The 24,687-nt window shown below is 39.1% G+C and overlaps 1 protein-coding gene across 1 annotated transcript in view; it reads right to left on the reverse strand.

Moving 5' to 3' along the window:
- The window catches only part of CLIC5 (chloride intracellular channel 5), a 183,527-nt gene extending 159,050 nt beyond the window's left edge, over nt 1–24,477 (reverse strand). The window contains exons 1-2 of the mRNA XM_003266209.3: nt 24,441–24,477; nt 17,249–17,839 (exon numbers count right to left, since the gene is read on the reverse strand). Of these exons, the coding sequence (XP_003266257.2) occupies nt 17,249–17,839; nt 24,441–24,461 (612 nt within the window). The 5' untranslated portion in view covers nt 24,462–24,477. The remainder of the gene's footprint in view (nt 1–17,248; nt 17,840–24,440) is intronic.
- Nucleotides 24,478–24,687: the final 210 nt, after the last annotated feature.

Raw genomic sequence — 24,687 nt, forward strand, 5'->3', positions numbered from 1 at the left:
GCCAGGCCGTGCCCTTCTGCTGACCCCCAGGCTCGTGAAGGGAGGCAGAAGGGCACTGCTTATAAAGCATAAAAGTGGGACATGACTTCAAGCTCAGTTTTCTAACCTTTGTCCTCACAAGATTGCACAAATCACTTGGTTCCATGCCTGAAACACATGCTTCATGCACAGGGAGAGTCTTTCATACTTCTGAGGGAGTGTTACCCATCTAGGAGCAGAGCTGCTGATCAGCGCATTTTCCTAGGTACGCATCACAATTCACGCACAAATAGATTCTCAACACTTGGGGCTGAATATGGAAGGTAGCTGGAGAATGGGACTTCATTTTGGCAACAATAAATTCCATTTTTTCTAGAGTTTTCTAAAGAAATTCATAGAATCATCAGAGGCTTGAATGGTAAGAGGTTAAAAGATGAAGTGACATTGCACTAAGGCTGTTTCAGTGAATGACTGGCTGAGACATCTGTTTCCCTGTTTTCTCATTGCTGAAAAATGGTATGCTGCCTTTTGCAAAGTCTTTATTTTGCATCTTTATCTTAAAGTGGAAGATAAAGACTTTGAAAAAGACAGTATATCTTTAAAGAGAATGGAAACAAGGGTCAGAAAGGAGTTTTTTGTCAGAAGGCCAAAATATGTTGCTATAGCTGTCATCTCACAATGTCACTTTAATGATTATTATCATTGGATTTTAGTCCAGTTGAACTTTATCACTACATGCCAAACTCCAACTCATTCTTGAACCCAAAAGGGCAATATTCCAGGAGAACAGAGAAGCAACTCAAGATAAATGGAGATCTTAGAGTCAATTGCGACAACCTCCACTTCTGGCCTGATAGAGTAAAAGAAAGCACATTTACCCTTAACAAATACAACGGTACCGGCAGACAAAGTATATGAAATGATGGTTTTCAGACATTAGGAACAGGATAAACGGGACTGAAACACAGCCCAGCAATCTCTGAGTTGAGCAGACAATGGGGTTTGGAGTTTTCGAAGGTCAAGGCAAATAAGATTTACAGATCTAAATACCAGAGGAGATGCATTTCCTAACACAGAGAGAGAGCTGAGAGAGCACTCTTGAGATCTGCAGAGGGGTCCCCTTGAATCTTTGACCAAGTCCTGATCTACATGTGCATGTGAGAAAACTATCAAGTATGGGAAAAGAACTAGAGATGCACAAAAGAAACAATCCCAGGATCTTACACAGGGCTGGTAATAATTTGTGTTCCCAGTAGGAAGAGTGGAAAGACCTCCTAGTACACAGGACATTGGGCAGAGTCCTCGGCAGGCCACTGCTTCGGTAACGAAGCCACATGAGCTGTAGACTAGGGCGTTTCTGGACTCACTCCTACAAAGCTTAAAGGAAGCCTCAAAAGTATTAAATTCATTCTACGTCACTTAACTACATCCCAGAATGAGGCCTGACACTTTTTAAAGGAATACAGCAAAATCCAGTATACAACAACAGAAAATTCAGTATGTCTGGCAGCCAAAATATATTACTAGTGTATGCAAATAACTAAGAAAATGCAACTCATAACCAAGCATGAAAAATATCGATCAATAAATATAAACCCATATATGGTTAAAATGATCAAAATTAGTATATAAGGACATTAAAACTGCTATATAAACATACATCATACGTTTAAGAAGGTAGAAGAAAATATGAAGAGAGAATTGACAATAAATTCAACAATTTAAACAGCAAATAATTTGAAGGAAACAAATTATCAAACTCAGTGACAAAGAAAGCAATAACCTGAATATCCCTATATCTGTTAAATTCACTGAATTTGCAAGGGGAAAAACCTTCCCACCAATAAATCTCTAGTAAAGATAGTTTTACTAGTAAATTCTACCAAACTATTAGGGAAGAAATAGTATCACTTCCACAAAAACTCTTTCAGAAAATAGGAGAGGAAACACATTCCCAACTCATTCTAGGTGAGCACTATTCTAATATTAAATCCAGACAAATAAACTAAAATAAAACTACACCGAATATTTCTCATGAATATGCAAAAATATTTAACAAAATTGTAGCAAATCAAATCTAGAAACATATCTACAACATTCTACATATCAACAACATATCAACAACATTGTGGTAAATTCAACAACAAAATTGTAGCAAGTCAAATTTAGAAGTCTATAAAATAATAATAAATCTTTACTAAGTGGAGTTTAGCCCAGAAATGCAAGATTGGTTTAACATTTAAAAATTAATTGATGTATTTGACATTAAAGGGAAGGAAGGGAGGGAAGAAGGGAGGGAGGAAATGGAAGAAAATAAATCCGTATGTTGTACCATATACAAAATAAACTTGAAGTGGATGATAGAACCAGAGCTATAAAAGTTCTGGAAGAAAACAAAAAATCTTTGTGACCTTGGGTTAGACAAACATTTCCTAGATAGCACACAAAAAACACAAACCATAGCATTAAACAATTGATAAATGTGCTTCACCAAAACAAAAAACATCTGCTCTTCAAAAGACACTGTCATGAAAATGAAAAGGCAGGCTATAAACTATTTGCAAAACATGTATAAAGAAATTTTCTTGACTATATAAAGAGATTTTAAAATTCAATAATAAGATCAAATGCTAATAAGCAAAATATTTGAATAGGTGCTTCACCGAAGAAGCCAGAAGAATGACTAATAAGGACATGAAAAGATGCTCAGCCTAATTAGTCACTAGAAAAATAAAAATTAAAGCTACAATTTAGTGAAATACCATGATATATTTATCAGTATGCTTCAAACTTAAAAAACTGGCAATGATGAATGCTGGAAAGGCAGTAGCTAGAAATCTCATACAAATTTTGATAGCCACTTTGAAAACAATTTGCAAGGTTTTTTTTTTAAAAAAAGGTTAAACATTCACTAACCATATATCTAAATAATTCCACTTCTAAATATTGACCCAAATGAAATACAAAACATAATCAACACAAAAGCTTATATATAAATGTTTATAGCAGCCTCATTATTAATAGGTAAAAACTGGAAAAGAATCCAAGTGCCCTCAACTGCTGAATGCATAAAAAATTGTAGCACAATATATTCACACAATGGAATACAACTCAGTAATAAAAAGGGACCAACTGCTGATTTACGTACCAACATGGATGAGTTCAAAAGCATTATGAAAGAAACCACACACAAAAGATTACACAGAGTTTAAGTCTATTTATACAATATGTTTTAAAAGAGAAAACTATCGTAATAGAAAGATCCTTCTAGGAGGCAGGAGGTGTCTGGGAGGGGACTCACAGCAAAGGAGGTAAGACAGAGCCTTTTGAGGTGATGGGAATGTGCCACATCATGATTATGGTGGTGGTTAGATGACTGTATACATTTGTCAAAACACCCTCAAATGCACATTTAAAATTGCAGACTTTTAATGTATGTAAATTATATCCCAATACAGTTGGCCCCATAAAACAAGGTACGTACTAGGGCATATGGTATAATGCATTTGTGTCAAACAAAATGAAAAAAAGGAGAGAATTCCAAATATACGAACTTGTACACATATTTGCTGGAATGCACATAAAATGTCTCAAGGGGCATATTAATGAAATGCGTAGAAGGGACTGCCTCTGAAAATGGAAATGAGGTGTCTGAAGGAGTATGGTTGGGGAGCAACTCTATCTTTTGTACTTTTCAAACTTAGAACCAGGCAAATAATCAACCTATTCAAAGGGGGGCGGGCGGGGGGGCAATGTCAGCTGGTTTCCAAAACCTGCTGCTGCTCAACAGGACTTGAGTCAAAATCCTGTTTCTATGTGGGAGCACCTCTATTTTTCACTCACTATTTCCCCTTTTTCCCATTTACAATATCACAGGATGCCTAAGAGTGTGAATTTTCCTTCTCTGTTTTCTCCCTGACTAGCTGGTTTGTCACCAGGACTTGCCATCCACCCCACTCTATCCTAAAGTCAAATATCAATAGCTTCAGGTACTCAAGGATCTTTGCTTGAATACTGACCAAATTTTCCAGAACACACCAAGAAGCTTTCCTTCCAAAAGCAAACTGAACTATCCCCACCCATAACCAATTTGGTTTAAATCAACACATATTTATGAGCCCTGACTATGGACCAGACTTTGTGCTAACTGTGGGGGGTACATGGGTAAATAAGATGTAGCTGGAAAGTGCTTTCCTTGTGGAGCTTTCAGTCTTGTAACAGACTGGGGAAGATACATACTTAACCAGATAATTGTAAAATGAGGTAAGAGGTGCTAAAATGAAGGCAGGCACTGAGGGAGAATACTTAGAATGATCTGAAGGTTCAGATCAGCTTCCCAGGGAATATGAGTCCAGAAAGATGAGGATTTGACCAGATGAAGGAGAGGAGAAGGTGTTGTAGGCAGAGGTATCAGCATGGGCAAAGCTGGATGGAGTAGAACAGCATCTTATTTGTGGAGAGCTCAGTACTCCTGGGACACAGTGAATGAGGCAGAGCATGGTGGGAGATGGAATTAGAGAAGCCATTAGGTTGTTAGGGGCAGAACATGCAAAGGCTTTGTAATGGGATGCTCAAAGATGAACTTGATCATGTTGGCAATAGGGAAGGTTTACAGCAGGGGAATTGCGTATCCAATTTGCAATTTCGTTCCAAGGGATGGTCTTTACTCCACTGGGTGAATGAAGGCTAGCTGAGGGTCTCAGGGGTAACTGTTTAGTTCACTTTGACCAATATTTACCGAGCCCCCACTACAAGAAGCTCAGTGCCCCACAGGACATGGAGCTACAGAGATAAGAAACAAGATTCCTTCCTCAAGGAGCTAATAGTCTGGTAAATTGCCCTTTAAAAAATGGGAGTTCAAAAAACGACCCCCACTGACTAGTCTAACACTATCTCCCCCTTGATATTCTGATTGGAAGCCACATCCTGGCCAGCTGATATTCTCTGCTGCAGGATTGACACTGCACCTTTTCTCCTGATCACCACGTCTAGTTTGGCTTCTGTCTGTTGACAAAACAGTGTTCAGTAAATCATATTAATGCAGAAATACAAAGGCAGGCCCAGGAACAAGGATGCATTGAATTAGCTCTAGCCACATGGCTTCCACAGGCTGCTCCTTGCAGTGTCTAACCCCAATTGCTGTGCAAATCCTCAAGTCCTCTGACTCCAATGTCCCTTTAGAGCTCAAAAGATCAAACAAGCACTCAGAGTACCGGCTTTCTGTCCAACTTCAGAATGATGCTAGGAATGTGCCAGGCATTCTAATGAGTGCCTGAGAACTAAACAGATGAAGATACAAACAGTCCACTAAATTCTTACAGAGCCCCTTGCATCAAGGAGGAAATATGGATTCTGGAACTGGCTGCCCATGTCTGGGGGTTCCCATTCAATCCAACTCATTCTTCCTTCAGAAGGGTAGTGGGTTGAAGCGTGGCCTTAAAAAAGTTATGTCCACCTGGAACCTGAAAATGTGACCTTATTTGGAAAAAGGGTATTCGTAGATATAATTTAAGCTAAGGATCTTGAGATGAAATCATCCTGAGTTAAGGTGGCCCTATATCCGATCCCAAGTGTTTATCAGAGAAGATAAGGGGAAACAGACACAGGAACACCAGGGAGAAGGCCATGTGATGAAAGAGGCAGAGATTGGCGTGATGCAACCACAAGCCAAAGATTGCCAGAAGCCAACAGAAGCTAAAAAGTACAAGAAAGAACTCTCCCCTAGAGCCTTTGGAGGGAGTGTGGCCCTGACAATACCCTATCTTTAGACTCTGGCCTCAATAACTGTAAGAGAATAAGTTTCTGTTGTTTTAAACCACCATGTTTGCAGTAATTTGTTACAGCAACCCTACAAAGCTGATACAGAGGGCTTGGACTACCACTCTTACTAGTGCTGCCAGTCACTAGCCCAAGGCTTCCTCCTCCCTCATTACCCTGGAGATTCCTGGGGGTAACTTACTTCCTCCCTCCTTCCTTCATTCAACCATTATTTTAAGTATGCAGTGGACCAAGTATATGAGAATGGAGGCAGATCTTCCTTCAGGAGTTCACAGCTAGGGAGATAAAAAGACATAAACAAGTAATCATAGCATTAAATGTTATGGACTGAATTGTATACATACCCCCCAAGTTTGTGTGTTAAAATCCTAAACCCTCACAATGTGGCTGCATTTGGAGATAGGGTCTTTAAAGAGGTGATTAAGTTAAAATGAAGTCATTAGGGTGAGCCCTAATCCAAAATGACTGGTGTTCTTATAAGAACAGAAGATTAGGACACAGACATGCACGGGGGAAGACCATGTGAAGACACAGAGAGAAGATGGTGATCTACGAGCCATAGAGAGATGACTCAGAAGAAACCAACTCTGCCAACAACTTGATCTTGCTCTTCTAGCCTCCAGTATTGTGAGAAAGTAAAGTTCTATTGTTTAAGCCACCCAGTTTGGGATACTTTATTGAGGAAGTCCTGGCAAACTAATACATTAAGGTAAGAACAATGAAGGAGCGCAGAGCCGACACAGCCCAGCCTTTTTGGGAGGGACAAGGAAAGCCCTCCTGAAGAGGTGACTTCTAGGCTGCATTTGAAAGGACAGGAGGGAAAAGCATTGAAAGAGGGCAGCTTGAGCAAAGCCCCAGAACCATGAAGTGTGCAGGGAAGTACAGGCTAGTGAACGTTTTTAAGACACAGGGTGAATGAGGAGTGGCAAGAAATGAAGTCTTAGCTAAAAGCCTGAGTATCATCAAAAACTTTTATGCATTCCCTCCATCCTAGCTTTTTTCCTGGAGCAATAGGAAGCTACTGCATAACTAGAAGCAAAGGAATGGCATGGTCTGATGTGCTCTAAAGAAGCACATGTGAAAGAGAGAAGATCCAAATAAACACAATTAGAAACAACAAAAGGGATATTATCACTGACTCCACAGGAATACAAATAACTATCAGAGAATATGATGAACACCTCTATGCACATAAATGAGAAAATCTAGAAGAAAATTGATAAATTCCTGGACACATACACCCTCCCAAGACTGAACCAGGAAGAAACCGAATCCCTGAACAGACCAATAATGAGTTCCGAAATTGAATCGGTAATAAATTGCCTGCCAAAAAAAAAAAGAAAAAAAGCCCATGACCAGACAGATTCACAGCTGAATCCTACCAGATGTACAAAGAAGAGCTGGTAGCATTCCTACTCAAACTATTCCAAAAAATTGAAGAGGAGGGACTCCTCCCTAACTCATTCTATGAGGCCAACATCATCCTAATAGCAAAACCTGGCAGAGATACAACAAAAAAAGAAAACTTCAGGCCGATGTGATGAACATCAATGCAAAAATCTTCAACAAAATGCTGGCAAACTGAATTCAGCAGCACATCAAAAAGCTTATCCACCATGATCAAGTAGGATTTATCCCTGGGATGCAAGGTTGGTTCAACATATGCAAATCAATAAATGTGACTCATCACATACACAGAACTAAAGACAAAAAAATATGATTATCTCGATAGATGCAGAAAAGGCTTTCTGATAAAATTCAACATCCCTTCGTGTTAAAAACTCTCAATAAACTGGGTATCAAAGGAACATGCCTCAAAATAATAAGAGCCATCTGTGACAAGCCAAGATCCAACACCATACTGAATGAACAAAAACTGGAACTATACCTTTTGAAAACCAGCACAAGACAAGAAGGCCCTCTGTCACCACTCCTATTCAACATAGTATTGGAAGTTCTGGCCAGAACAATCAGGTAAGAGAAAGAAATAAAAGACATCCAAATAGGTATAGAGGAAGTCAAACTATCCCTGTTTGCAGATTACATGATTTTATATCTAGAAAACCCCATAGTCTTGGCCCGAAAGCTCCTTAAGCTAGTAAGCAACTTCAGTGAAGTTTCAGGATATAAAATCAATGTACAAAAATCACAAGTATTCCTATACACCGACAACAATCAAGCTGAGAGCCAAATCAGGAATGCAATCCCATTTATGATTGCCACAAAAGAATAAAACACCTAGGAATACAGCTAACCTGAGAGGTGAAAAATCTCTACAATGAGAATTATAAAACACTACTCAAAGAAATCAGAAAGGACGCAAACAAATGGAAAAACATTCCATGCTTGTGTACAGGAAGAATCAATATCATTAAAATGGCCATACTGCCCAAAGCAATTTATAGATTCAATGCTATTCCTATCAAACTACCAATGACATTCTACATAGAACTAAAAAAAAAGAACTATTTAAAAATTCATATGGAGCCAAAAAAGAACCCAAATAGCCAAGGCAACCCTAAGCAAAAAGAACAAAGCTGGAGGCATCATGCTACCCAACTTCAAACTATACACAAGGCTACAGTAACCCAAATAGCATGGTATTGGTACAAAAACAGACACATTGACCAATGGAACAGAATAGACAGCCCCAAAATACGGCTGCACACCTATAACCATCAGATCTTCGACAAAGCTGACAAAAACAAGCAATGGGGAAACGACTCCCTATTCAATAAATTGTGCTGGGATAACTGTCTAGCCATATGCAGAAGATTGAAACTGGACCCCTTCTTTATTTCATATACAAAAATCAACTCAAGATAGATTAAAGATTTAAATGTAAAGCCCAGAACTATAAAAACCTTGGAAGACAATCTAATCAATACCATTCTGGGCATAGAAACAGGCAAAGATTTCATGACAAAGATGCCAAAATCAGTTGAAACAAAAGCAAAACTTGAGAAATGGGATCTAATTAAACTCAAGAGCTTCTGAACAGCAAAAGAAACTATCAACAGTGTAAACAACCTACAGAACAGGAGAAAAATTTTGCAAACTATGTATCTGACAAAGATCTAATATCCAGCATCTAAAAGGAACTTAAATTTTTTTCTTATAAATTTAACAAATTTAAAAAACAATCCCATTAAAAAGTGGGCAAAGGACATGAACAGACACTTTTCAAAAGGAGACATACCTGGGGCCAACAACCATATGAAAAAAAGCTTATCACTAATTATTAGAGAAATACAAGTCAAAATCATAATGAAATACTATCTCATACCAGTCAGAATGGCTATTACTAAAAAGCCAAAAAATAACAGGTGCTGGCAAAGTTGCAGAGAAAAATGATCACTTATACACTGTTGATCGGAGTGTAAGTTAGTTCAACCATTGTGGAAAGCAGTGCGGTGATTTCTCAGAGACCTAAAAACAGAACTACCCTACTACCCAGCAATCTCATTACTGGGTATATACCCAAAGGAATATAAATTGTTCTATCATAAAGACACATGGATGTGTATGTTCTTTGCAGCACTGTTCACAATAGCAAAGACATGGAATCAACCTGAATGCATAACAGTGGTAGACTGGATAAAGAAAATGTGGTACATATATACCAAGGAATACTATGCAACCATAAAAGAATGAGATCATGTTCTTTGCAGGAACATGGGTAGAGCTAGAGGCGATTATCGTTAGCAAACTAATGCAGGAACAGAAAACCAAACACCGCATGTTCTCACTCATAAGTGGGAGCTAAATGATGAGAACACACAGACAAACAGAGGGGAACAACACACAGTAGGGCCTATTGGAGGGTAGAGGGTGGGAGAAGGGAGAGGATCAGGGAAAATAACTAATGGGACTAGGCTTAATACCTGAGGGATGAAATAATCTGTACAACAAATCCCCATAACACAAATTTACCTATATAACAAATCTGCTAATGTACCCCTGAACTTAAAAGAAGAAAAAAAAAAAAAAGAAACACATGTGGATCATTCTTGTGGCTAGGTGGGGGGGTCCTTGGGAGATGGATGACTGTAGAGGCAGATTGACCAGTTAAACAGCTGTGGTCAAGATGACACTGATCAGTAGTGGCCAAGATGAAGAGGAGAGAATATTTTCAGAGGTGAAATCGATTGCACTATTGAAAGTAAAGGAGAAACAGAAATCCAAGTTATTCAGAAGTTTTAATTTGTACAGTTGGTGATGCTGTCCAGGATGATGGGATTAGTAGTGGATGCATTGACATTGAGTTTGTACTCTCTTGGGGGAAAAACTGCAAAACTTTCTTTAGAAAAAAATATGGGCCCTAATTTGGGGATATGTATTTCAGCGTATCACATCACTTTCATTTTCAGAGTTAACATAACTCTCACATGATTATTTGGTGATGTTTCTTTATTATTCTTTAATGAAGGTTTCTTCCCATGGTTCCTCAAGGTGCTAAAAGGCTTAGAGCAAGTGGATGACTCCACAGAAAAGGATTTGTGTTACCCCATAGCATATTCTACCCCTCCCACATAGGCACACAAAGTGTGAGTACCCAGGCAGGGAAAGTGGAATGCATCACAGTGATAGTTAACATTTCTCAGAGTTCATGGACCCTCCTGAAATCATCTCTGGCACAAATATTTTCGCATAGGGTTCTAGAATGTTCCTCAACCTTATGAAGCATATTCATGAACATATGAACATATTCCCAAGCTAGGAATGCTGATATAAAGAAAAATCCCCTGGATGGACAGCCCAATGTGCTAGCTTGCCAGTGATTTGCAGGCAGCCTTAGGAAGGTTGGTTCACTCCTCTGACTTTTCACATTCTTGGCACAGTGCTAAGATTCTGCAACTCTTTGATTAATGGCATTGATTCACAAAGCAAACCAGTTCATATGGGTGCCTAGAAAATAATTTGGAATAAAACTGGGCCTTGATTGTGTTCCCAGCACTCGAAGTCCAGCCAGGCTATCTTACCCCATGCAAACACACTTTTTAAACTGGAAACTATACTAAAATAACAATCAAAACCTTGTGCTGAATCCATATATCTCCCCCTTGCCCTCACAAAATATAAAGTAGCTGGATACACAGATAGATAATATATAAATCACCATCACACCAGCTAGCTTTTTCCACCAAAATTGGTTTATATGAAGCCACAGATTTAAATATTTGGACACATCCAGATGATCAGTTGAAAAGATACAGTGTTAATGACACATGATGTATTTATATCTAAATACTTGAACTAATCTTTGAAACAAAGCATGATGTCTGTTTGGTTCTGTTCTAGCTGGTAGGTGGAAATTCTTTTTAATTTGCTTGCTATCCTAAACATTGTTTTGCTCATGGTATCCTCCTCAGAACATTCTATTACTCTTGGTTGCTCTCAGGATAAGATCCAAACCCCTTAGTTTGCAGTGAAAGGCAGCACTCTTAGTTATTCAGTTTCACCATCTGCTCTTCACCTATGTGGGCCTTCTGACCCACTCAACCAAATGGACCTCACCATACACATGTGAGTGTTGGCTGACTTTGCTTCTGCTGAGCCCACTGCCTGGGACGTCCTTTGAGCCACATCTCAACATCCCAATCCAGCTTCTTTTATCTCATTTCCTCAAGGGGATTTTATAAGTTTCTCACCTGCAATGATAAAGCTTTGTTTGCCTCCAAGGCAAATGGACTAAATGTGTTGCTTATGAAAACATCCAGGAAGAACCTAGGAAGTAAGGGGATCTGTTCTCATCAGCTCTTGGCCAAGGAAAGAGGTCCAGGCCCACAGATCATAGCAGAAAAGGAAGGAAAGCCTACAAATCAGTAATGTTTTTTAAAATTGCATATCCCTATCAATATAAAACATTTGCCCACAATATATGTACATTTACTCACTTGCAAATCATATATATATATAGATAGATAGACTACTGTAAGAGTACACTGTGCTCATTGTAAAATATATAAAATATTAACATTTAAGATGGTTAGATAAAAGTTCAATAGAAATGTTGCTTATTATTTTTCATTCTAATTATAGTATTCTCATACCACATGGATTATGTTGAATGCCCCATTTTGAATACCATGACCCCTATAACCACCTCAGGCACCTCTGCTATGGCAATAGTAGTAATTATGACAATTCTGGAGCACTTTACTATGCTGAGCCAAATTATAGTGAATAATTCCTTTAGAATAATTACGGGCTATGAGTCTAAAAAATATTAACCAGAGTTGTTCTGTTGCCTGAATTCAACAGGACATTTACATTTTCTGTGAATAGTGCCCCCTAAACTTGTTCAGTGCACAACCTGTACATCCCCGCATGAGGGCCCTATAAGTGTTCTATCAGAGATAGGCTCTGAAGCTGCAGACACTTTCCAAAGGACAGGCTTCACATGAGCTGAGTGTGGACAGGAGTGTTGTTCTTATGTCAACTTTTCAAACCACAGTCAAATCTAGAAACCATAGTCAGTGTTGAGCAGTATCTTAAAGTGGATAATAGGTGGTGCAATATACACATGTACACACTGACCAGGAGCTGGGGTCATACACCTTGGAATCTAAGACTGTAAGGGCTAGGAAAGATTGCCTTTCAAGGATGAAGAAACTTGGGTCCAGGGACATTTTATACAAAAGTATTGACAAAGTTGTGTTAGAATTCCCTGACTACTGCTCTTTCCACAATATTGTATTGCTCGTGTTTGAAAAACCCAGTAGGATATTTACTGAATGCTTGCTGCAAAGTACTATGCTTAAAATAAAACGTTATTTCCTGAATGGTTCCAATTTATCACAATAAGTAATAATTTAGGCTCCTATATATTGACATTTACCATATGTGAGATACTATACTAAGCAACTTATAAGCATTATCTTATTTAATCTTTATAATAACCCTGTGAGGAAGGTATCATAATGTCCATTTTATCAATGAGGAAATTGAGGCTGAGAAAAGCTCAATAATTTAACAGAAATTAATCTGCTAAACTAGGTTTCAAATCCATGCAACCAGACTTCAAAACCTGCTCTAGGGGCTGGGCACAGTGGCTTCTGCTTGTAATCCCAGCATTTTGGGAGGCTGAGGTGGGAGAATCACTTGAGCCCAGGAGTTTAAGAACAGCCCTGGCAACATGGCAAGACCCTGTCTCTACAAACAAACAAACAAAAAATTAAATTAGCTTGGTATGGTGGTGCATGCCTGTGGTCCCAGCTATTCTAGAGGCTGAGGCGGGAGAATGGCTTGAGCCCAGGAGATTGAGGCTGCAGTGAGCTGTGTTAGCACCATTGCCCTCCAGCTTGGGCAACAGAGTGAGACCCTGTCTCAAGACAAAAACAAAAACAAAAACCTGCTCTAAGATGTATTCTGCTTCCATAATAAATGACATAAATTATGTATAGGACAAATGGTGTTTATTTGTACCATTTTCTTTTGCAATAACCATTATCAGAATACTTTCTTCATTGGCATTAAACAAAATACTAGAATGCTTTTCTCTCTCTCCATCTCTCTCACCACCCTTCCTCTCTCTTTAACATACATACATACATACAGACAGACACATTAGCGAATATCAGCTTTCTCAATCACACATTTTCTGAGAAGGGGTCCATAGCTCACTAAAATCTCTAGAGTCAACCATGGCTCTTTATTTTTCTTTTCACCCACATCAAATTCTTCAGCAAAATGCTTGGGCTTTCCCTTCAAAACAATCCCAATGCTCCACTGCTGTCACAGTAATGCACCCTCGTCTCTTGCCTGAAGTTTGTCAGTTGCCTCTCACTGTTTTTCCCTGTTACTGTGTCTACCCTTCCCAGCTACAGCCTGTTATAAAAAGGTGGCCATACTGTTCCTTCCAAAATCACCCAATGCCTCCCCCTATCACTCAGAGTGAGCGAGATTCCCCCAGTGGCCCCTAAGGGCTGCTGTGATCATGGTCTGTGCCTCTGCACCTCTCCAGCCTCATCTCCTCCCACCTTGCCTCCCTGGCTCACCCACTGCAGCCACACTACCACCTCGCGCCTACTCACCGTCACACCCCATCGGTCACACCCCACCGTCACATCCCATCCCCATCTCCGAATTCCCAGAAGCTGCAGATTACTTTATGTGACAAACGGACTTGCAAATGTGATTCAACTAAGAATTTTTAAATGAGGAGATTATCCTGGGTTATCCGTGTAGGTCTAATCTAATCGCAAAGTTCCTTACAAGAGAAATGCAAGAGGAGTCGGAAGAAGGCAATGGGGTGATGGAAACTGGGAGAGAAGAGGTGATGTGATGTGGGCCATGCACGAGGAATGAGATCTGCTTCTAGAAGATGGAAAAGAGAAAGAAAGAAATTCTCCCCAGAGCCTCCAGAAGGAACACAGCTCTGCTGACACCTTGAGTTTAGCCCCATAAGACTCATTTCAGACTTCTGATCCCCAGAACTGTAAGAGAGTATTTGTATTGTTTTAATCCACTAAGTTTTAGGTAATTTGTTAGAGCAGAAATAAGAAATTAATACACCCATATCCTGTTTTATAGCACTTTCACCATTAGCCCTATTTTATATTTATTTGTTTATCAGTTGTCTCTCCCACTACCATGGAAAGCACCTGGGAGACATGGCTGGGCGCGGTGGGGCTCATGCCTGTAATCCCAGCACTTTGGGAGGCTGAGGCGGGTGGATCACTGAAGTTAAGAGATTGAGACCATCCTGAACAACATAGTGAAAACCCGTCTCTACTAAAAATACAAAAATTACCTGGGCATGGTGGCGCACACCTGTAATCTAAGCTACTCGGGAGGCAGAGGTTGCAGTGAGCTGCACTCCAGCCTGGGTGGCAGAGTGAAACTCCGTCTCAAAAAAAAAAAAAAAAAAAAAGTGCATGGGAGACGAGACTTTTTTTTTCTTTATTGGTGTAAACCCAGCACCTGGCACAAGATCTGTTGAATGAATAAATGAATAACATATGTTACTTAATTAAATAGTTGGTCAACACTCTGAAATGATTAAGCCTCAATAAAATGTTGGTTAAACATATACTTACAAACCTGCATGACATTCTCACCAACATGTCTAGAACAGGTGGAAACATACACAAATGCATACAAGTATAAATGCAGCCCAGTGGTCCACACTAAAACAGCCTAGGAGAAGAACACCCAGAAATGAAAAGCCATAAGCCCTGCGAGGAAGACGGTGAGCCACAAAGCTCCCTCCAGTGCGAGGGACCAACATCCCTTCCACAGAGCAGGGAAGTGGAAAAGGCCTGAGAGGTCACACTCATACCCTACAGTTTCACTCAAGCAGAGAAGGCCCTGTTTTACTCGATTTTATATACTCTACTTCCATTCAACATTGAATAAGGAACTTCAGTGAAGATAGGGCCGAGTGTGGAGCCGGGAAGCAGGGATTGTAACTGCCGCTCTTTTTATTACTGAATATCCTTAAAAAGAAGTTTATGCATAGAAGCCAAGGTCAGTGGGACACTCTATGGCCTTTTGGTTCACACAGTTATGCTAAAAAGAATGTAAACTTAAAGAGTTAAATCTAATATTTGCTTTAGGAAATTTTAAGTAATGTAGGAATTACATGTTATAGTCAATCAACTTTCCCTGTTGCTGGTACTGCCAGGAAGTACCAACACTTCTTTTTCCTACTACTTCTGTTTTTGCTCAATACCAGCCATAGGCTAATTTCTAGTGAGATAAACACTTAGCCAAATTTAGAAATAATGTCAGATGGGTCCATGATGATGATGACAATGATGATGATCATGGTGATGACCCACTTTTCCTGTCACAGGTTGCATGGATGCTTCTGCCATGAGAAAAAAAAAATACATCTAGTCCTCACTTTAAAAAAGTCTGTGGCCAGGAGCCATGGCTCACATCTGTAATCCCAGCACTTTGGGAGGTTGAGGCGGGTGGATCACTTGAGGTTAGGAGTTCGAGACCAGCCTGGCCAACATGGTGAAACCCCATCTCTACTGAAAATTCAAAAATTAGCCAGACCAGGTGGCACACGCCTGTAATCCCAGCTACTCGGGAGGCTGAAGCAGGAGAATCATTTGAACCTGGGAGGTGGAAGTTGCAGTGAGCTGAGATCATGCCATTGCACTCCAGCCTGAGTGACAGAGTGAGACTCCGTCTCAAAAAAAAAAAAAAAAGTTTGTTTGCACAGTGTGACAGTGATGATGTGGATATGGAGGTCAGAAAACTGCGTGAATGCACCTGTTCTAACATCACCTCCTCCGTGGATCTGCTCCAAACTCAGTACACATCTCAGCACTCCTTCTCTGAACACCCACACACTCCACTCACTCCTCTGTTTCATCTCTTACTATATTGTATTAGAATACATTGAGTGCAAGTCTGTCTCTGTCACCATATTATTCATTACTTAAAAGCAAGGGCCTTGTCTTGCACAGCCCTTTCCCCCAAATGCTCAGCAGAGTACAAGGCAATGTGTGTCTGTTATGTATGTGTGAACCAAGCACTATACTAGATTATTTTTAAAAACACCTTGTAGTAGCATAAGTGATCCATGATTTACACATAAAACAATTAGATAAAAGAACAAATTAGAAGACAACAAAGGGCAAAATTAGTAAAGTGTGTTTCATCAGAAATGTTACTGGGAACTGGGGAAGAGAGAAATTAGTATGGACTATGGTTTTTGTAGGTTTATAATCATTTTTATTCGCAAGAAAGAGCAGCATTTACTAATATATTTATACTAATAAATGTGAAAACATTTCTAAAAATCACATAAATATGAATATTGTGGGGGAGATGTTGGGGAAAAAGGGCCTGCCATCTTGATTAATAAAGATTATTTGTTTAGGTCTGAAACACTTTACATTTTGATAGTATTTATAACCATAACTTTATTACTTTATTGTCTAATACAAAGATCACCAAGGTTCTGTTTAGATATTATAAGCATTAAACATTAACACTGGTAGTTAGTGTTTTACTACTACTGAAATCATTTGACTTCATCAGATTTTTAGTTATATTGGTGCCAAAGGGGCAAGCTACTGACAGAGATAGCCTTTATTGACCACCTATCTGACAAATCTGTGATCTCAGAAGCACAAGAAGGTCTTTCTTTCACAAGCTTTGGTTTCACTTTTAAACATGTTGACAAAGGAAATTTAACCAGACAGAAAAATGTACTTAATGTCAGTCACAACAGCAAGGATTTGGGCAGCAATTTTGGCTCACTCATGTGAACCCTTTTGAAAAATGCTTTGCCCATGGTATGTAAAAGTCAGTGATTAAACACATGCTTTAAATGCACCTTTCAATTCCTCTAATTTTGACAAGAGCTGAGTACACGCTAATGACTGATCTAGTCCCTCTGACTCTTGAATATGTATTGAGATCCAAGGACCATGGCATTATGAATCTTTCCCTGGTCATTCTGAGCAAAATAAAACACCAGTCACAATATCTGCATGCACAGGGTGTGCCTGTCAGAGGCAGACCTTACCTTCACAAAGAGGTAAATCTCAGGGTTCATGTGAGCTCCTTCCTTTTCTTCCAAACCTTCAGCATCAGAATAGCAGGTGGAGGAATACTTGTTGGTAGAGAAGGTCTTACTGTGCCGAACGGTGAAGCTTGAAGGAGAAGGCAGGTCTTCCTTCATCACACTCCCATTCTCCTGGAGCTCCTCTGGGCAGAGTTGCTGGTCCTGAGTTGTTGAATATAACCCTTCCATTGAGATGCCCCTGTCCTCCTGGGGCTCACCTGGATGAGCCTCCTGGAGCTCAGCGTATATCTCGTCAGGCAGGAGGTAGCCTCTGTCTTCTGACTGGGCAGAGACCAAGCTGGTCTCTTCACCCTTAATGGTATAGACTGACACAAAATCATACTCATAGGTATTCAGCTGAGTGGCATATAAATCATTTTCTGGCCTTAAGTACTCATGGACATCATCGTAATGGGGACTTTCATTTTCTTCTGGCTGGTCTGGAACCTCATATGTCCTCTCATTTTGGATTGTGTCATAGATGGTGCTGTAGTCTTCGTCATTCATGCTTATTGATCCGAGAGATCCTTTTACAGGCAGACCTGAGTAGATCTGAAATGAATGAAGGGACAGAGGATGCTGCACCACCTTGCAGAGGAATCAACGGGCTCTTAAAAGGCAGCAACTAGCAACTGCTATCAATGACAGTTCTCTAACAATCATTTACTGGAGACTTTAATAAGCAAACCACAAGTCCATTGGACAGAAGATAAAGCTTACACACTCAGTTAACTCCTTCACTCCTAAAGATACTTTTATTAGACCCTGGGGATTTCCTCATCAGCAGTAACTCCAAGATTCTTTGGGTAAGCCAGAGATTGAATTGAATTATCTTCCCGGTATACACTGAAATTTTGAATATGTAGCCATTTTTCATCAATAGAGCTCCCTTCTCCAACTGCCTCCAAATGTTGACAACATTCAAGAACCCCTGCAATTCAGTGGAGAGCTACAATTCTTCACAATGGCCTGTCACCTATTTACTGCTGAATTTATCACATAGAGCAATTATTTGCCTATTGATACCCTATGATAAATGAATTACATGCCCTGGTTAGGTAATGAATTCCATTTACATTTCTTATCTGGAAACACCACTAGGTGACTAAACAGCAGAAGGAAAAGAAGATAAATGCTCTGGCCTATCGACGCATCAGTATAGACCACCCAAAATTAGGGACTCAAAGACTTATGGCTTTAATTTTTATTTTTCCCTCTTAAATCTGCATGATCATCACCATCAACAAACATTCACTAAAATCCTATCATATACAGGATGCTGAATTGAGCACAACAAAAGCGTTAGAAGACGCATTCTCTGTCTTCAAAGGGGCTTTTACACATAGTTGGAGGGCCCAGAAGAGAAAAATTAAACCAAGGAAAAACTATTTAAGGTTTTCTTAGTGCAATAATCCCAGGTCTGGATAAGCAATAAAAAATTGTATGCACAAGGCTGTTCAGTCGATGCCATCCACAGATGCTGGGAATATGTGTGCCCAGCCCCCCATTTTTTTTTTTTATATCTGGTACTCTATCCTGCTAATTCCTGCTTCCCTTCACCACACCACATACGTCTTTCTCCTTGAAGTGACAACTCAGCTAGGTTGTAAAGGGACGTTAATGTCTGGAAATCATGTGAAAACTGTGAAGCAATGCAACTCTAGTTGACAAGCTTCAGAACATTTGATGGGCATCTTCTTGGCAAAACTTCATTGTACTCTTAGACTTCAATATTGTATCCAGGAATCTTCTACTGGGAATTAGAGCAGCATTTCTAGAATTCTAGCTTAAAGACTGGGTAAGGAAAAAGAGGTTAGAGACTTCAAAGGCTATTGACACTGGACGTTTATCTTATTGAAAAGTGACATTCAGTGGGTCCAAATACCTTACACATTTCGATAGGTTCTATAATCAGGTGTTTTTAACTGAATGGATCCCAGTTCAAATCTTCCTCCTAGTTTTAGAGCTGGTGAAAACCTAAGAGATCATTCAAACATTTTATTTTACATTTGAAAAAAATTTAAACCTAGAAAGTGGAAGTGAATGGTCCAACTTTACACAAAAACTTAATGGCGGAGCTGACTTTAGCTGTGGTTTTTGAATCTCCAGCTCAGTGATCTTTCTGCTACTAAATCTCTTCCTTAACTCAGTATTTTCCAATCTTTTTTTCATGATCACACACTGTCCCTTCCCTGCTCCCAAAGGAGCCTTTTCAGATATTTTCTCTATGAAATAAAAATGCTGCAGATATACTACATATCTGTTTGCATATTGTATATACATCTGCGTTTTGTACATTAAAAGAGTAACTTTTTTTTCTTTTTGCTTCTCAAGAACCAATTTTCACCCCTTTGGGGGGTGACACTACTCCTTTCGACAATGCAACTCATGCTTTTACTACTAATGCAGTGTGTAGCTCATAATCTAACACTGGATTCTGTTTCATTCTGCATTATTACAAAGAATAGTATACAGCATGTGCATATGGATACAGCATGTTGTCAAGTCCTCACCACAATGACCCAGTGAGGCAGGGCTGAGGTTGTCTAAGCTTAGGGCCCAAGATCAAACATATATTTCAAATTAGGTCCCTCTCTTATCCCATCCAACAATCTTCTGAATTTTATTCTTCACAATGCTGACTCTGCCATTCTAGCTCACCATAGACATCTCTTCATAAATGCTTACTTGCATATGACCCCCAAATTTCACCATACTTTCTTGCTCTTCAAATTGAACATAGTTATCCATATTTTGCCTCATCATTACATTGGTTGGCTCACCTCAGTGCTGTCTATTTTAGATTACACAATCTGGAAGAGGTCCTAGAGGAGCTTGGGTAAAAGTCATCTATGTTGTTTTATTACTTAAAGGAGATGAGGAAGGAAAACACAAAAGGGGACATTAAATATTGCAAAACTGAGACAGATGGAATCTTCTTCACTGAAATGCTCTTGCTTGATAAGTTTATTTAAATAAACTTAATAAAGAAATTGAGGACCCAAACACCACCATTACACCAAAACAATATGATAGGATGAACTAAATGCCCTCAAGCTTTGAGGCAGGGCTTCCCCTGCTTCATCCTCTCCCTGCCCCTACTGCTTTGTCCTGGCACTGTCATCTTACTTAGGCTGGGACCCAACCCCAGCACCTGACTCTCAGGAATGACCTTCACCTGGCCCCTGTCCTTCCTTATTCAGGGTGGGTCTAGTTTCCTCCCTTTTCATCCCCTCTCTGCTGACTCCATCATGACCAAATCCTCCTTGTCTGACCACTTTAGTAGCTCTCTATCACTTCTCTAGAACCTCCTGTATAGAAGAGAAACAACTCAAAGCAGATGAGCCTGCTGATACCTGATACCCAAATACTGAGGAGTCCAGATAGCCAACTTCAAAGAGGGAAAGAGAGATTGGGCATCCTCTGAGTCAGGGTGCTGCAGATAAAGACAATGCTACATTTTGATGAGTTTTGAAGGAACTGGTGTTAATGCTAAGTGTACTAAATAACTAACGAAGAATAAATGGGCTGCATATTTGTCATCACTATCATTCTGCCTAAAGGAAACATGCTTTCTGTTTTGGCCAATTTGAGTCCATTGAGCTTTCTCACCCCAGGTTCTTTTTAATTAGATTTCTCTATCTTTGACAGTTTTATTTTGTGATTTGAAGGGTTTTGGGATTTTATCATTTGGGGATTTTCTTCTCCAAAGACATCTGGGAAGTTTGGTCCTATATTATAAAACCAAAGCAATCTCTATCAGCGTAGTCTCTCTCTTGCTCTCTCTCTCTTTGTGTGTGTGTGTGTGTGTGTGTGTGTGTGTGTGTGTGTGACATTCTGTATAATATATACTTTTCAATATAGTATATATTATAAAAATTGTTACTCTGAACCATCCAGGAACGATAAAGAAAGTGCTGCAGGCTTTGGAAATACCACTTGACTCCTATAATTTCACTGGTATGGGGACACATGCCTCAAATTATCTGTCCCTTCATACTTCAGTTTTATAGTACTCCACAAAAAACACACACTTAGCTTGAAATATATACACAGCTGTCATTTGAATTTCTTGGATTCCTGTGTAGTGTCAAAGATGTATGTATTTTATATCAAGAAGATTTCTTTCTGATTATGAAGATAGTTTATGTTTACTATAGAGAAAGATAAGAAAAATAGTCTGCATTTCCACTACCCAAAGATAATTATGTTAACATTCTCTAACTCCTTTTCTATCCATAAGTATCTATATTTTCAAAATTGAAATCATGTACATCTTCACATTCTTTTTTTAAAAAGAAAACATTATATAATGTGTATACATTAAATTTAAGCGTTTATACAAGACCAGCAAATATTTTCAAATGGTAAATACTCAAATACTAGCTAATCTCATTTGTTGATTTAGAAGATTCAAAGATATCTTTCTTTATTGTTGAGCCAAATGACTTTTTAAAAGGCAGAGGATTTTGTTTGAACAAGTGATTGTCCCAACAAATCAGGTAATAAATAGGAACATCTTCTCTCATTCTTGTCTCTATGCACTTCCCAGGCTGTGATATGGTGACTCTACAAAGCACAAAGGGTAATTAATGCTTGCAGCAGGGAAGGGTTCACTTAACGTTTTGCATGGTGCCTTAAGATTTTGTCTGATTTTCCTTTAAATTTCCCTATTAATAGATATTATACTCAATTGATATATGCATATTTAAATTCTATTTTGGTGTTGGTTTACATTTGGGTAGGGAGTGGATGGAAGTAGGGGACAAAGAAGACAAATTACAGAATTATGGCACTGGAAAAAGCAATCATCAAGGTTTTAGTGAACTATTTATTGTTTAACAGAAGTCACGAAGATGAAGGGAGAATGAACTGCATATTGTTTTAGCAAAATGCAACATGGAGTAAGAAAAACTTTGGTGTCAAAGAGATCTCACTGTAAATGCTGCCTCTATCACTTGCTTATGCAGGTGACCTTGGGCACAATCATGTAAATTTTCCCAGTCTTCATTTTCTTATTTGTAAAAATGGAGGTAACATGCTTCAGGAGGTTGAGGAACATTCTAGAACCCTATGCAAAAATGTCTGTGGCCAGATGATTTCAGGAGGGTCCATGAACTCTCAGAAATGTTAACTATCACTGTGATTCACTCCATTTTCCCTGCCTAGACACTCACACCTCGCATGCCCATGTGGGAGGGGTAGAATATTCTATCGGGTGACACAAATCCTTTTCTTTCCTGTGGGTAGAAAGATTAAATGAAATACAATATGTAAAAGCTTGAAGTCTGGCAGATTACACAGGTGTGTTGAGTGACTGTTTCCTCCCCTTCTCTCACAACTAAGCCACATCAACTTTCTTATGAGCTCACAATGAAGATTCTGGAGGGGAAAAAATAATGTACAGGTAACATGAGTAATTTCAACATGTGAGCATATTAATGGAACTTAGTTCTGCTTTGTATTCCATTTACTATTATACATTTTGGGACGTATTTTCTTTTAACAATGCTGATAGTTACTCTAAATCTTGATGATTACATTTTGCAGTAATTGCCACGGTCGAAAGACATTAACAGACAGTATTTTTCGTGATTTGCACAGCAATGCAGTAAGCCAGGCTGCTTTCTGCTGTTTGTAATATTAAGATTAGGGTGCATGTCCCCTAAGAGCTGACACTGCACTTCTAGCACTAAAATTTGCTTCCATTACTTAAAAATGACAACAAAAAATAAAATATATGCTCCATAAAAAAGTAGGTCTGTAGAGTTAGAAAAATACCAGATGTCTATAATTGAAGCTGATGGCAGATAATACAATAAAAATGAACACGTTTTATATCAAAGGTAAAAACTTGAAATATCCAAGAAGGGATCAAGTGTGAAATCACCTTCAGGATTTGAAAACTCTCAATGTTTTTCTGCATGTATAATCCACCAGGTGGCACTGTTGCCTGCTTTCGGCTCCGACCCCAGCGCCGCCTCCAGAGCTGAGTTTCTTTAGGTCTAGGTCAGAGCTAGTTCATAGATTCGTCAACTTGATGGGTTTTTTTCCCCCATTTCCCAATTATTTTGCTTTGAAGATAAAATGCCTCAAATTCTAAACTTATGTTAAAAATATTTGATCTATGTGTTACTTTAGTTTGGAGCTCAATTCGCCTTTTACTTATTTTTTTACAGTTCATTTAACAACCCACATTTAATTTTTAAAAAATGTTTAGATTGACAAGTAAAAATTGTATATATTTATGATGCATAACATGACGCCTTAATATGTGTATACACTGTGGAATGGTCAAATCAAGCCACTTAACATACGTATTAACTCACATACTTATTTTGTGCCTGTGCAATGAGAACACTTAAAATCTATTCTTTTAGCAATTTTCAAACATACAATACATTAAATTAAGTTTAACCTAAAGCTGCCTTCTACGTGTTTTAGGTTCAGCCTAAAGGTTTCTCTGTACATAGTGAAATGCAACCTAATGTGGTGTGTAAACAGACTGTAACCGACTCTTGTAACAATCACCAAGTTTTGGCCAAAGATGGGCAACTCTTCAAACTGAGATCAAATAAGGCAAACAACAACTTGTTATCAATCCAGCTGTTTAGGTACCTCACCTCCATTTTCTGGAGGTCACTTTACTTTTTCTGTCCGTAAATCCTCTCCAACCACATGGCAGCGCGAAGTTGCTCTGAACCTATTCTGGTTGGGAATGCTGCCTGATTCACACATCTTCTTTGAGCAATTAAGCTCTACTGAATTTAATTTGTCTAAGGTATTTTAACACATGTATTGTAGTACTAGATGGGTACAATATGTCTCTTGAACTCATCCCTCCTGTCTAACTGAAATTTTGTATCTTTGACCAACATCTCCCCAATCCCCTAACCCACCAACCTCTGGCCACCACCATGTTACTCTCAGTTTCTATGAGTTTCACTGTTTTACGCTCCACATATAAGTGAGATCATGTGGTAGTATTTGTTTTTCTGTGCCTGGCTTATTTCACTTAACATAATGTCCTCCAGTTTCATCCATGTGGTTGCAAATGACAGGATTTCCTTCTTTTTAAAGGCTAAACAGGGCTTGGCATGGTGGCTCATGCCTGTGATCCCAACACTTCGGGAGTCTAAGGCAGGAGGATTACCTGAGCTCTGTTGAAGACCATCCTGGGCAACAGGGCAAGACCCCATCTCTGCAAAGATTAAAAAATAAAAATTAACTGGACATGGCAGTGCATGCCTATGGTCCCAGCTACTTGGGAGGCTGAGGAGGGAGGATTGCTTGATCCCAGGAGGTCGAGGCTGCAGTAAGCCATGTTCATACCAAAAAAGGCCAGATATAATTCCATTGTGTATATATGTCACATTTTCTTTATCCATTCATCTGGTGTT

The sequence above is a fragment of the Nomascus leucogenys genome, chromosome 17, assembly GCF_006542625.1.
Source record: "Nomascus leucogenys isolate Asia chromosome 17, Asia_NLE_v1, whole genome shotgun sequence".
Taxonomy (NCBI): Eukaryota; Metazoa; Chordata; class Mammalia; order Primates; family Hylobatidae; genus Nomascus; species Nomascus leucogenys.